The sequence below is a fragment of the Gavia stellata genome, chromosome 5, assembly GCF_030936135.1.
Source record: "Gavia stellata isolate bGavSte3 chromosome 5, bGavSte3.hap2, whole genome shotgun sequence".
NCBI classification, from domain to species: Eukaryota; Metazoa; Chordata; class Aves; order Gaviiformes; family Gaviidae; genus Gavia; species Gavia stellata.
The window spans coordinates 29,406,448-29,421,732 of record NC_082598.1 but is presented as its reverse complement, the minus strand read 5'-3'; the positions used below and the strand labels follow the sequence as shown (position 1 = coordinate 29,421,732).

The 15,285-nt window shown below is 47.8% G+C and overlaps 1 protein-coding gene across 3 annotated transcripts in view; it reads left to right on the top strand.

Moving 5' to 3' along the window:
- Positions 1 to 902: 902 nt before the first annotated feature.
- Positions 903 to 15,285, top strand: part of CORIN (corin, serine peptidase) — a 165,716-nt gene continuing 151,333 nt past the window's right edge. For all 3 annotated transcript variants that reach the window (XM_059818118.1, XM_059818119.1, XM_059818117.1), the window contains exon 1: positions 903 to 1,045. In XM_059818118.1, coding sequence (XP_059674101.1) covers positions 971 to 1,045 — 75 coding nt within the window. In that variant the 5' untranslated portion in view covers positions 903 to 970. The remainder of the gene's footprint in view (positions 1,046 to 15,285) is intronic.

Here is a 15,285-nt window from a genome sequence, read left to right as displayed (position 1 = left end):
AGCTTCCTCCCGCCGGAGCCCCTGCCCCTCCGCTTCTGCGGTGCCGGCGGGAGCGCCCGGCGCCGCTTTCAGCCCTCTTTTTGGAGGTACGGAGGATCGGTCGGGGAAAGGCAAGCTACTGTGCTACGGGGGAAAGCCTTGCAGTCCCTGTAGGCGCGAAACTTCCTCCCCCGGGGGTGAAACGAAAGCCTTTGCGTGACCGCAACGTACAATAAAGAGCATCCAGAAGACAAGCGGGTCCGCCGGCGCCCGGAGGAGTCCTACGCCCGGGAACCGGGGATGGATGGACCCGGGAGCCCGGCCCGGGCTCGCCATCCCCCGCTCCGAACCTCGCGCTCCTACTCGGCGGGCCGGGAGCGCCGGTAGGTCCGTGCCCCGGGGTGCCTTCGGATCGCTTCAGCCGCCAAGTGCGCATCTGGGCGGCCCGGGGGCTCGCCGGCAGCCGGCCGCCCCAGGGCGCTGCGGGGACTGCCCCGGCGCCTCGCCCGCGGCAGAGCCCCAGCGAGCCAAGGTAAGAGGTGCGAGGGGCGAGCCCCGCGGGTTTCTGCCCCGCACACCGTCCCTGGCTCAGGCTGGGCTGCCACCTGAAGCCCTTCGCGGCGTGACGAGGGGTCCTTTACGGCGGGGGGGGGGGGGGGGGGCACGGACACAAAGGCTGTGCCCACCTCATCCGCCCTCCCTGGGGGACGGCTTTAGGGCGAAATTAGCAAGTGGGCTGTCTCTCAGCTTGTCCCCAAGGGGTAGAGCCTTGTGTGCAAAAGGGGTGGGGATGTGGCGGCTTTCTCGCGGAGGTTTATTATTATTGGGTGGAGGAGGGGAGGAGGGGGAGTCTGCCGAGCAGACAAAATGCGGAGCCCCCCCGCCCCGCAAGTGTGTATGTGTGGAAGGCGGGCGGCCGCGGCTCGTCGGAGGCCGAGGTAGAGAAGGGGGGGGGCGGCCAAAGTGGAGAGGGTTCAGCAGCAGCCAGAGCATGCTCTCCATGCAACAGTTCGCTGCCCTGCCTGCGGAGGAGGAGCGCTACCGGCAGGTCCTCTCCGCCAACCGGGTAAGGCGAGCCCGAGGGCGCTCCCCTCCGCGCGTGGGGCCGCCTGGGGGCCACGGGGCCGGGGGTTTGGGGGGGCGGCTGGCTCCGCCGCTCGGCGACCCCCGGGGTGCGGGCGGGCGGGCGGCAGCGCGCTCAGGGGGACGCCCCCGGCCGCCGCCGGGTGCCGGGAGTGGCGGACGGGAGAAGGGGAGCGCGGCCGCCCGTCCGGCGGGGAATCCCCGCGCGCCGCGCACAGCCTGCGCTGCCGCCGCGGGGCCGAGCGGCAGGTTGCTCGGGCAAGCGGAGAAGGGGCGAGCCCTGCTCCGAGCCCCGCGATCTGCCGTAGCGAGAGCGGACCCGCGGCTGGCAGGCAGGGACGGTGCCGTCTGCCCGGGAGGCGCGGCCTGGGGGGCGGCCGGGGGCAGGTGACCGCCCGCGCCCCACCTGCCGCGGTGGGGCCGTCTCGGAGCGCTCCCGTGTCGACACTCGGTGGCTGTGCGGAAGAAGCGCCGGCGGCGGCCGAGTTCGGGGCGCGGGATGTAGGTGAGTCGCAGTGAGCCAACCGGGCGTTATTAGCCTTTCACGAAGAGCTTAGCGGCGCCCCCTCCCCAGTTCCCTCACGAAGTCGGCAGGGAGGGTCAACGGGGCTGATGTGCCTGTTCGTTGCTCAGGAGCGGGGAGGCGTTGCGCAGAGCCCGACGGCAACAGGTCCGGCCGGGATTTGCAAGAGCAAAGTTTGGGCTTGACCTCCGGCAGGACGGCCGTGCCAGCTCCAGCGGCGGCCGGGCTCCCGGGGAGCGGATGCACCGTGACCTCGTCCCCGGCGCGGTACCTGCCTCTCGGCAGCAGCGAGGGCTGGCTTCACCCTGGGGTCGGGTGGAGGCACTCCTTCCCCCTCCCCGTGCCCCCCGGCTGTCCGGCGGGACGGTGCCGCTGGTCGCCACCACCCACGGGCGGTGGTCACACGGTGGAGGGTCACAGAGGGGGGCAGTTAACCGCTGCAGGGAGGACGAGAACCGGGTGGTTGCAGGTGTCCGAAAGGGATAGCGTGGGTGCTCCCGGTCTCCCAGCACACGCCCTGGCAGGAGGGGTGAGCGGGGCGGAGGAGCACGCTGTGCCTGCCCTCACGGGAGGGGCTGCACGCGGCGGGGGGCTTCCGCGAGGCGGCGGGCGCGCTAGTGCGAACCTGCAGGGTCCGCCCCGCTCGCCTGCCCTTCCCTCCTCTAGCCGGGAGCGGGGTCGCCGGGTGTCCCCGGTGCGGGGGGCGCTGTCAGAGCGGGAGGCAGGGCGGGGGCCGCGCTCCCCGTGGCGGTGCCCGTGCGGAGCCCCGCGGCGAGCGAGCGGCAGCGCCCGCCGGGAGGGCCGGCGAGGGGCCGCGCGGGAGTGCGGCGCTCGCTGCCGTAGCGCCTGAAGAGGGGGCGGCGGCGCTTCCCGCGCCGTCACGCCCGCCCGCGTGCGGCCGACATGGCACGGCAGCGGGCTTTGCGCGTTTGTAAACACGGCGGTGTGCCTGAGTAGTGTCGCTGCTCCGCTTGATTTAAAATGCAGAATCCTTGGACGCGTTTCATGGCAGACGACTGATTAATTAACCTTTATTTTAAATTATTAGCAGTCTGGCTGAGACGGTGAAACTCTTAAGTGAAATCAAGTATCTAGAGCTTTTAATGCATTCACGGGGTCTCTTGGGAAGGTTTAACTTTCAGCAGTAAAAATACGGGAATGGATTTTTCCATATGGCCGCTTACACCCTTCCTGTGTTCCTAAAAGGTGGACGAGTCAGCAGGGCTAAATTGTAATTCTTTAGTTCTGTTTTTGTAAGGAATGCCTTAGTTGGAGATCTGTTACAAGCTTTTCAGGTACTGTGACACAGCGTTGAATTAGTGTATCACTGAGGTAGTCCGAACAACTTTAAAGGAGTAATAGAAGGAATTACAGAATGACTCTGCTTATGTGTCTCTGTAAAAGCTGGTGACATCTCCTGAGTGTCTTGGACACCAAGGTTCTGTCGGAAGCTAAGGGCTCCTCCGGGGGACAGGGGAATCCCAAACAATGTCCAAACCTCCTTCAGAAAGAAATGCCTGTGATTTTTTTTTCCCTCCTCTATCAGCCATTTACGGGGTACCCCGACAGCTGGATTCTGCTGCCTGTGGGGAAGCCCGGCCTTTCAGCCTTGCATGTAGTTGCCACTCAGCGTGCATTTTTAAGAAAGCTACCACTACTCATTTTCCTGAGGAGGGTCTCGGGGTGGTGAGCCGGGCAGCACAGCTCGCTTGCCCAGATTAGAGGAATCTGCTCGTGCTCCATTAGTATCTGATGGGACCATCAGGACAAAACATTGTTTTTCCTCAGTCTTTTGGAGCTGGGACTATAAAATACTGAAGAAAGCATTCACTTCCTCTCCAGAAATCTTTGCTGGCACTCGACTGTGTGCCTGTCGTAGATAACTTAAGCGTGCAGTGAATCAAAAGTGTAAGATGGTTTGAAATGAGTCACAATTGGAGGTGTGCTATAAAATGTGCAATGCACACAGGGCAATTTAATATATCTGTATTATTGTTTAGCTGTTAATTATGTATTAGATGATGTCTGCAGATACAAATGAAAGCCAGGACTGTTAACAGTGCCAGTAATTATTTAAAAATGCAGGCTTACTTTAATGTAGGAGCTGCTTTTTATTTTTATTTTTTTTTCTTGCTAAGCTGATATACATGTTGAGGCCTTAGCACTCTGCTCCCTCGAGGAACATTACTGTCCTGCTGTTATACTAAGTCCATGTATTGCCAGACACATACTTTCTTGTCATTACTTGCATGCCCAAGTGAGGAGTGCGTGCAGAGGCTGAGGTGGGTAACCACCCAGACAGAAATCGCATTTACCAGAAGGTGAACGGTCCTTCCAAGAAAAGGCGAAATGGGCAAGGGAATGTTGGGATGGTTACACCCGGCGAAGAAACCCAGCGGCTCCTGCTCTCATTGCTACCCAACTGCTCTAACCAACAAATGCCGAACTCTAAATAAGCTTGTACACAAGTGGGAAGACAGTGCTTCCATCGGTGTGGTCTAGTGGCTGTTTGGGCTCTGTGAGTCTTTGCCACACTGAGGCCCAGCAGATGCAGGCCATCCCAATACAGCAGGCACAATGTAAGCACCACAGGTACTTCCTTAAGAGATGGGAGCTGTGGCTTTGACCCCACCTGGACCAGGAGGCCGTGGATACCAGGTCATCTGCTTTCAGGCTGAACAGCACGTGCTGTGAGGGTTACACACAACAGCACTATCTCCTGCTGTGGTCAGGTTTTAAAGGACGGTGGCTACCCCTATGTTGTGTGGGAAGAATCGAATCCTGTCAGCCTGTCAGGTATCCTTGCAAGCACTTACGAGGCCAGATGAATACCTTGTTTCTGAATGCCAGCCAGGCTTTGGCAGGGGCAGGCGTCAGGCCACTTGCAGCAGGGCAGCTCTAGGCTCGCATGTGCAGCCTAGGCCCTTCCAAATGTAGCAGCTGGACACCTCCTGATTTTTAAATGCATTCAGGATGAAGCAGCCGAGCAGCAGGGCTTGAGGGGGGCAGTCTGATTACAGTTTGAAATACTGATGTTTCTACTCTGTCCCATTTTCTTTCCCTACCAAAATCAAATGGACCTCATAAGTGGCAGGCTGGGTAAGTACAATTCTCCAGTGCCAGGGGAGAAGGGTGGATGATAACCCCTTGTGAAGTGACAGATTGTCACAGTAGGACAAGGAAAGCTTAAATCCTCCTTGAAAAGGCCTTCACACACCGAACAACCTCTGAAGACAGTGACCAGACAGGCTCCAGCTTGACTAAACTCATTGCCTCTGTATTTTTAATTCTAGTGACCGTCCGCAATCAATTTTTGTCATGTGAGAGCATGCGGTTTCGTCTGGAACTCTCCTGAGCCTCAGTCTGGGTGCCAGGGCGTAAGAGTCCCCCTCTACTTGCTGGGGCCTGTGACTGGGGGAATTAATACGTGCGTGCGGTGGGTCCTCACTTCCTGAGAGGCTGCGTGAGGAAAAATGGGGGAAAAAGAGGGAATGAGGAGCGCCTGGGCCTTGCCTAGGTGGCTCGCCTCCTGGGCTCCCATGGCAGCCTCGGTGTCCTGCGGCCGGCCCGGACTGCCCCCTCTCCTCAGGCCCTGAGCGGCGGCGACGCCGCGGGCGGAGGCGCGGGGCGGGCTGGCAAGCGCAGGTCAAGCCGGGCGGCGGTTGGGGTTTCCCCGCCACAGCCGGCTTGGCCGGCTGCGCTGAGGGACGGGGAGGCGGGGGGCTCGCTCGTGGGTGCCTCTCCCAGTCCGCAGCCCCGCGACGATGCCGATCGCATCCCTTCCCTCTCTCCCCCGCCCCTCTATAAATAACTCTGGCTGGGCTGACCTGCCAGATTCCCCCGGCCCGACCCGGGCCGCCTGCAGTGGAAAGTCTGAATGCAAAAAATACCGTGGTAAAAATAGAGCAGGCGGGTACCCCCTCCGACAGGCCCTAGCGCCGGGGCCCGGCGGCGCTGGGCGCCGCACCGGGCCCGCAGCTGAGCGCGGCCTCCCGCCGCGCTGAGGCCCGCTGGGCCGGCCGGCCTCTGCCGCCCCGTCCCGCCCCGGCGCTGCGCGGCGTCGAGAGCTTCCCCCGCGTCCAGATCGGTGTGCGCTTTGAAACCCTGACGGTGAATTCCTTCCTCCTTTTCTGTCAGATGGAAGCGTAACTCATTTCTGCTCTTCTGCTGTGGAACAGATCGTTCCCTTCCAAGCGGTGTTTTTAATTTCGGCTTGTCTTTCTAATCAGCAAACATGAAAGAAGTAGGGATAATGGTTTAATATCCTAAATGTAAACATAATAACGAGACTACAATCAAGCAAGAGCTTGCCGTTTCAAAAAGAGATGAGAATCTTGCCACCTCTGAAGTCTGAATTAGATTTCATCCCGTGCCTACCTTGTGCAGAAGGCTGCTCCCCTGAAGGGGGAGATTCTCTTCAGCTGTGGTTTCAAGCCACTATAATTTAAAGCAATACTTGTAATTATTTATTCGTGCATATGCTGTTATTTCTGGTTGGTCACCTGCGGAATCTGAACATCTGGAGGTTAAAGCCAGCAATAGATACCAGAAAGTGTTGTCTGGTTGCAATAGATACCAGAAAGCGTTGTCTGGTTGCAATAGATACCAGAAAGTGTTGTCTGGTTGCAATAGATACCAGAAAGTGTTGTCTGGTTGCTGCTATGCCTTCTCCTTCGGGTGCACCCCTGCTGCGGTTCCTGGCCCTCAGTGCCCACTGGAGCACGGCCCGCTCTGGGTGTGGTGGTGGGGTGGCCTCAGCGGGCAGCCAAGCACCCGCACAGCCGCTCGCTCACCCTGCCCCTGTCCTCTGGGACGGGGCAGAAAACGGGAAGAACGAGAGTGAGAAAGCTGGTGGGTCAAGAGAGGGGCTGGCAGATTGCTTACCGATTACTGTCGCAGGCAAAACAGACTCGACTGGAGGAAATGTGTTTATTACGGATTAATAGAAATATTTAATTACTGATTCAGGTATTGTGAAACAAAAACAAAAAAAGAGGCAAGCATGAAAACACTTGGGGAAAACACCTTTCCTCCCTTATTCCCAGGCTCAGCTTCATTCCAGAATCCTCTCCTCCCGCCTCGTTATCGCCGCAGGTGGCCCTTAGTCCCTTCAGTGAGGCAACGAGCAATGCAGGCGAGGACTGTGGTTCTCTGCTGCTCCTTCCTTCTCACTCTTGCTCTGCTTCGGTGTGGATACTCCATGGGCTGCAGTCCTTTTGGGAATATCTGCTCTGCCGTGGAGCACCTACTTTTCCTCTGACCTTGGTGCTTGCACTGCTGTTTCTTACTCTTTTTCCACTTCTCTGCCCATGTGATGTTTTTTGCCCTTTCTGAAATACGTTTTCACAGAGGCACCACCAACTTGGCTAATGGGCTCAGCTGAGTCCCGTGGTGTGGAGCCAGCTGGAACTGGCCATATCCAGCATGGGTCAGCCCCTGGTCTCTTCTCATGGAGGCCACCCCTGCAGTCCCCCCATTGCCAGCAGCTTGCCACTTACACCCAGTAGAGATGTCCATGTAATCAGGGGCAGAATTATTTAAAAGTGGTGGCCACCTCATCATAGCATCAGCTTGGGAAAGTGTGTTTGCTCACAACTGACCAAAGTGGCAGTGTTACCTCTGTGGTTCTCTGCTCCCCTGTCCCTCTTCTCCGATTGCCAAATCATGAAGGGATGAAATGAATCCAGCTGTCCTTCAGTTCCTTGTCACCATCTTTGTCATTAGAGTGGAACCCCTCCAGCATCTGCTTCTTTGGGTGCCATACAGTTTGTAATTCTCTGTTAGTGTTGTTGCCAGCATAAGGTAGTTTTTAGCGCATTGCCCTGCAGAAAGTGAAAAGAGGCTGAAAGTCAGATACTGCCAGAGCTGCTTTGGAATGGTGAAGTTTATGCTTTCATGATTCAAGCCCTGCCCCTTGCTGCAAAGCATGTTTCCCATGACAGTGTGCATTCTGTGGGACGCCAGCCTTTGCATACATGGTAAATCAATACATACTGCTTTTTTTCAGAGAGGACACAGAAATTGAGGCAGTTATAAAAACTTTTCTTCATAGAATAATCCATGGGGGACAGCTCCTGTAAACCTGTGGGAAAGATGACTGTCAGGTTGCATCATTGCAGGTACTCCTGTAAGCTATTGCTCTTCCTAAATTCCAAGGCTCACTTTTTCTTGCAAAAGAAGCATTTTCTATGTTGAACATTTAAGTCATCTTCACCCAGTCCTTAGGCGAAGTGAAGGTAGACGTGAGTTTCCTTCTTTGGGACTGCGTCAGACTGCATCTGTTCCAATTCATGTGCCACAGTTCAGAGAGAGTTCAAGATCAATGCTCAGTGGATGGTGCTCATGCTTTGGGACTGGCTGGTCAGTGATTGTCAAAGTCTGTCTTTCCCTTCTTCTCTTCCTCAAACCTGTAACACTCAGTTCTGCCATATACAGAACCTAGTGTTTTAAAATCTAATGTGCTAGAATCTTCCACGTCTGATCTGTTTGATACCAGAGAGATTTAACTTAACAGTGATTTGACAGTAATGGTAATTGCCCAGAGCAATTGCCACTGCTCATCACCTCAAAAAGCTCCTAGTTTCAGAATAGCCTATACTGTCACTCCAATATTACTGAAAGTCACTCGAGAGCGTCTCAGACTCAGGAAGCATTTCCTAGGAAAAGAGCTTCTCATTTTTTCCCCTTGCTGCCTCTGAACGGAACAGTAAGAAGTCACTTACGTGCTCCTTGCATTGTTAATCTCATTAGATTTCAGAAAGCAGTCAGGGTATTCTCTTGGAAATAAAACCACTGGTAGCATTGAGGAGCTTTCCATCCCAGGTCTCTCGGACCTGCAGCTCTGCATTCATGTAATAATACAGCATATATCTGTAGTATACAGGTATGTCTGCTCTGGACTTCCATGAGCCAGTGGTGTGACATGGAGATTTCTTCCATTGCTCCTGCTTCCAATGTAAAATCTTCTGCTGGGTGGATTATTTTCCCTATGTTAAAGTTGTCCCGGAACTGGTGGGACCTGGAGATTATAGAAGCAGAACATGCTACAGTTGTCAGGCTTTCCCCAACCTCCTACATTTTCACATCTTCAGGAAGAAACGCAGATGGCTGAGTCCACCTTGCCGTAACAGCCTGTGCATTTTTGCCATCGCACAGTGTGGAGGGACAGACATTGCTGAGAGACAGCTTATTGTTTGAAAGATGCTAGTTCTGTACATGTACGAATATTGTCCAAATGGATAATATAGCTGAAAGAATATCAGGAACTGTAGAGTAAGTAGCTATCTTCTTTTTTTTTTCCCCCTAGCTATTTGACTTGTAGCAACCATGTAACAAAAGAATTAAGTAGTAAATGCCTTTTTTAAGCTTTGGTTTGTTCCTGCTCAGCCATTTCAAAGCTGTAAGTTTAAGTCATTTGTAGTGCGTGTAGACAAGGCTGGAAAAGAAGTCTGAAATGACAACTGAATGTGTTCAGAAGTTATTAACAATTCTCCTTTTCCCTGTAAAGTCAGAGTATATGGAATAGTGTTGATAGTGGTCTGGAAGGGCTAAGAACCCAGATGGTTTCCATTTGCTTTTTCCGCATCATAGATAGGATCATTTTGTAACTTGGAGATTTCCAAAGAAAATTTGAATGGGAGGAAAGCTGGCATCCGTTCTAGGGGTGACAATTAAATTGAATAGTCCTAGCCATAAATACAGTAAGATTTTTCTTCTTTGACAAAGTAATTCACCAGATTGTTACTGTTTCAGTGACAGATGGAAGTTTTTATCTTACAAATCCTTATGTGATCCACAAACTTTTGATACTATGTCAAAGTCATAGTCAAACGCATACACTAGTGTAAGTGCCTTATTAACCCACTTAAATCTTGAGTCTTCTGTATCAGCTCGTTGTTTCATAACTTTGACAATAATGAATAGGTTTAATCTCTAGTCATCATCTCTTCAGTTGTTTCTGTCAAGATGTCCTGGTAGTTTCAAAAAATATCCTCCTCTTTCTTTATTTTCTCCTACTGAAGCAAAATGTTCAAAGATTACATGTTTCTGAACAAAGTGGTATCCTATTGAAAAATGAGTAAGTCACCTCTAAATTTTATAGGTAGTAGGTTATCGACCTGTGAGACATTGTGTAAATCCATTTTCGTCTTTGGGAAGAAGACAAACAAATATCCAGCTATGCTGTACAGATGAAGCTTTACTTTGACTCTAAACCATGTCCTTTCCTTTGACTAATATTGCTGCTGCTCTTATCCTTGGTCCAAGGGTTAGTATCTTTTTAGTCACAATTCAGAAAAAAGTCAGTAGTGTAAAGTTAACATTATACATTCAAATTAAAAATTTTAATTTCTTCTAGGCAGACGTTTATAGTGTAAGAATAATCTATACATTTTAGAGAAAAATGAATAAGAAATGCATGAAACATAAGGAGACAAATGCTTCGAAGAAGTTTCCTGCCATTTGTTTAGCTTCCATTCCGTTTTAGCATCCAATTCATGTCATTGAAAGCTTCTGATTTTAAATAGGTTAAGTAGTTGTATAATCAGCAATGCACATTACACATATATGATGTACCGGTCACCTTCAAGTTCAGAAGGCTAAGCCTGCTGGTCAGGCATTAATGGTGGTGGTGGGGGGGAAGGTAAGTCCAATTGTGAGGTCTAGTTGCCTTGTGCGGGGCAGGGCTTCTGGTGGGATTTCTACACACGTGGTGATTGACACACTGAATGGGAGCCACAGGGCAGCCGGGATTTCTTTTCGTCCCTTCTAGTTTTCCAGGCTTGAAAGCTGTTTTTAAGAGGAGGTTTTCCTCTAACTGTATCCCTCTACCCCCTCAAAATGTTTTTTTTTCAAAATCTTTTTATTGTCACAAATTAGGCCACTAAGATTTTTTTTTAAGTTTTTTTATGGTTTCCAATTTTGCTTTCTGGTGCTAATGGCTCTTGTGCAGGCATCTGCTTATTGAATTCCCAGCAAAGCAGGAACCTGAAGCGAGTACTGTGTTACTCCCCTGCCTATTGAATTGTGATTCTCAGCAATGTATAGCCAGAGACTTGCCATCACTGCTCTACTTGCTTAGCAAACCTCAATGCGGTGAATGTCTGGGTAGTCAGAAAGGCATTAGAGTGGTCTCTGGGTGTGTTCAGAAAAACAGCATGGCACTCTTGAAACTTTTATGAGTAATTTTTGCAAGCCCTAGAAACTTAAAGAAAACTAATAACCCCAAAGCATAAATTTTGCATTAATTAAAGGTTAATTTCCCCAGAACAATTTCCCACTGCCTGCTGAGGTAGGCAAAATGGATGTTCATGTTCTGGTATTGAGAAATATCAGATAATGCTAACCATAGTCTAGTTCTTAAAATGAATGTCTTCCATAGAAACTTCAGTTTTTGAAAAATCTTTGATATCTTCCATATGTTTACTAAATCTTGCTCAGCTTATGAGGCGTGGAAACATCACACATCTTTGCCACCAGCTGTTAAAAATAAAGAAGAGAGAGCTTAGAATTGTAGTAAGTTCGCCATCAGCTAAACTAGTTCTTAACCTGAATGTTCTTGAAGATTCAGCAAAGTTCCATTGTAAATATGGGAAGTACCCATTGTTGTAGTTGCAAGTTTACATCTACTTACTTTAAGTGAAAATGTAAGTCAGGAAGGTTAAATGTGTTTCAGGTTTCTGCTTCAACCAAAAGAATCTGTCTGGACATGACATCTAGCACCAACCAAGTATTTCTTTTGGAAAGATGTGCCCAGTTTTATGTGACATCTCCCTTACTGGGATACCATGTATTTCAGATTGGTATGATGACTCAATATGTTTATATTTTAGTGGTTAAAATAGGGGTAAATCAGAGTATTTTATTTCATGGATGGGAAAGGAGGTCTGGTCATCAAAATGAACTTTGAATGAATTATGTCAGCAATTTGTAATTTGTCTGAGGATATGGAATTTCCTGGGAGAAATTACAGGATTACAGTGAACTTGAACTATCAGGAAAACTAGTGCATTTAATTGTGCAAATAACAGTTCATGTGATAATAACATGCTTCTCATGTTTGCTGCCTTGCTATATAAAAATGGTTTTTCTTTTTTTGCTGCCTTGCTCTATGAAAAGGGTTTTCTTCTACTGCCTTGCTGTATGAAAAGGGGTTTTTATTTTTGCTGCTTTGCTGTATGAAAAGTTTTTTTTCCCCTAAATTGCAGTATTTCCTTTTAGAATAACTATGGCACCTTTGTTCTTAAATTTGTATACACTGGAATTTGAGTATTACTTGTATTGGCAGACAAAAGCTGCTTAGTATCAAATTTCTTATGCTGCCTTAACATTCATTCTTCAGTTGGTCCATTTCAGTTTGGCTCTCTGATTTCTGTAACACTGAAAATGAAAGATTATACAAAACCTTGTTTCCAGTGACTTTTTGCCTGTTCTGTTTTTTAGTGTGTGACTTTATGCCTATACCTTGGGAGGATTTATCTCACACTTTCTACTTGTTACAGTGACTATTAAAGCATGGTGTTATATTTTTTGCATGATAAAGTAGTCAAATAGAAGTGCATTGCTGACTCCCAAATTTTCATGTGAATAGGATAGAACTGATTAAAAATGTAGAACATTTGCAGCTTCTGTTACACACTCCCAGGCATTTGAATATTGTGAGTCGGTCAAAAGAGGCTTTAAGAATGAGTATGTTCAAATTTCTTTTTATATGCTGTTGTGTGTTTAAACATTGACACTTGACATGTTCAGTTTTTGCTCAATAGCCATGAGAACTGGGAACCACCTTCTCTTACAGGGAAAGGAAAGCTGTAATGGTTGGTGAATCCAGTATCTAGAGCTTTAAGACCAACATCATGAGAGTTGATAAAATCACAGGAGCTGACAACAGAGCCCTGCTTCAACATTAGAAGAGGAACAATATCAAGGATATGGAGGGAACTGCAGATAGTTTTCATAATCTAACATATTTTCCATACATGAACTATTGCTTGGCTGGGTAGCAGATTCCTCAATGGCATTATGAGGACTTCTACAAGGCCACCTGTTTACTGCCCCCTAATTATATTCTTTCTGCATTTCATGGTAGTACTTGTCTTCTTTCCACTTCTTTCTAGCATAAATACTACATAGTACTTTGGTGTATGGCTTGCTCAAGATATCTTGATGCTTCTTGATCCAACAGTTGTCTTCTGCATTTCTTAGTAGATACCCATCATGCATAGAAGATACAGACAGTAGACTGTTAGCCCTAATGATATTTCTTTATTGGGAGAGCATCTGTTAGGTTTGTGGTGACAACAGCAGGAGATATTTTTTGTCAAGTGCTTATACTGTGATTCAGGCTGTTTTATAGACTAGTAATTTAGATGATACTTCTGTGTCTAAAAAGAAAATTGCATGCTACCATAAGCTTTTCATCCATAAATCTTAATATAATCTGTCATTTCTGTGCTTTAATATAACAGGCATGTTATTGAAATGACACCCATGAGATCAAATTCTTCCCACATCTTGCAGAAGATAAGCTGTGAATTTTGGTCCAATGAATTTTTAGTATTTCTGTAGTCAGATGGGACTGTATTTTTTTTCCATCTTACTTTTTTTTCTTTCTGTGGTTTCAGAAAATCAACTGTGAGCAGTCTGATTCAGCAGTCCTAGATAAGCCTAGGATTTTTTAAAAATCTGCACTGAAATTAGTTCAGAGTTACTTCCTGGTGTATTTCCTTTATTGCAGTCATTACTGAAAAAAATGGCATTCAGGTAAGCAGCGGTTAATGGCATTGCATTAGGGGCAGAATTTTTTAGCTCTCAGAAGAAATTATCTGATGTTTTTAAGCATCCTGTATTCTAACTATATTCTTGTTTAATACAAAACCTGATTGTATTAAAAGCAAATGACTTGTTGCCTTAAAAAACAGACAGTGACATTTCTTAACTATGTGCACACAGCATTCAATTCAAAAAAGTCTTTCTTGAATCAAGTTTTCTAACAACAGTGGTAGGAAGGGAACTTGCACCAGTATTCTTCAAGTATTGAGAATATGTTTTGGTCCAGTGCTGTGCTAAATCTATTTTATGCCAAAATCTCCAGCAATTAGGGTTGGTTTCTTTCAGTCTGCCCTCAGGGATTCTGCTTCTAAGTCTTCCTGCCCTTCCCTTGGAAAGGGAGATAAATATGTATCTACAAGGTACCTCAGTCTTACAGACTTAGAGAAACTATGGACTACAGAGAGAGTTGAGGGAGACTGGTTTCTTTTCTTGGCCACTAACCTGGAAGCTTGAAGTAAGCCAAGTGAATAAGCATGTAGCACCCTTGTTTCCTTCTACAGGCCTATTTTTCTCTGAAGAAGATTCCATTACTTATGCCTCTATTCCATTATTTGTTAGAATTGAGAGGACAGAGCATGTCTGAAGTTTATGCAGGTACCATTGACATACTAGAGCACTTAAAACTGGTGCATATCTTCTTTGTGTATTGCACTATTTGGTGGCAAGAGGAAAAGAAACAATATCAGGGAATATATAAAGAGTAGGTATAATGCATTTATGTTTATCTATAGGACACTTTATTAAATTCTCATTGATGTTATAGGAACCATTAGCGCTATCTCTAGTTTTATTTAATTTTCACCACAGAAATTGATGGAAAAAACTCATGTAGATGTTCAAGAGATGGACAACTAGCAACATTGGAAAACTGGAAAAATTAAGTTTATGCTTGCTGAGTCACCGATGATGATTTTAAATAGGTTTAGTGTTTTTCGTGAAGACCTTTCCTGTAGAAGGGAAAAATACAACATGCTCTTTAGTTGCCTGTAAATATTTACTTTACTATTATGCAAAACTAGCAATCTGTGGTGTTTAGAGAAGCATGTCTTTCACAATCCAACATTTTTTTCTTGAGCAGTCACTGAAAGCAAATTTGGATGCAATAGTCCCTTTTAAAATCTATGGTAGTAAGTTGTCAATGCAAAGATTGAGGTTTATTGTTGCTTCCAGGAGTTGACAAGAAAGAAAATGTTTGAGGTACTCCTTTAGTATGAACATTTGCCTAAAGTAGCTAGTATCCACAATGCCGATAGACTTTAGAAAAAATTTCTCACAGAAACAGAGGAACTTAAGAAGCTCACTGTTTTCATTGGCACACATTTAATGTTTCTCTTAGGTTAACTCTGAGGCATCTGTACAACAGTGGTGGTAATTCTGCTTTCAGTTATACACTTGTGCTTGGGATGATTAAGATCTCCTCACAAGAAGAATCAAAAAAATGGATGATGAATACTTTTTCTGTGTGTTTTCTCAGTTCTTTGAGAATACAATTTTGTTCTTTATTGATAACATAAGTTTTTTACTCCTAAGACAAACTCTTTGTGGAGTCATAGGTCAGCATTTACCTTGTATTACAGTTGGTAGAGTTGGGCACTTTTGTCTGGGATTTGCAAGAAGTGCACCTTGATTGGGAGCCATTCCTCTAGGAAAACGAGCTGGATCTTATGTTTGTTTGTCTTGAAGAAACTAAGAGTCAGCTCCCAAGTGCCCCAATCACTGGGCTGTGTAGTGATGGTCCTGCTCCCTATTATCTGGCCCAGCAGAACTGTGTTCTTTTTTACAGAATATTGTGACTTCAAGGGATAGTGTGCTCTGATTCAGGAGGAGTCTATGTTCAGGTGGTTGTGATACTCTACTGAGTTGTAGATCTA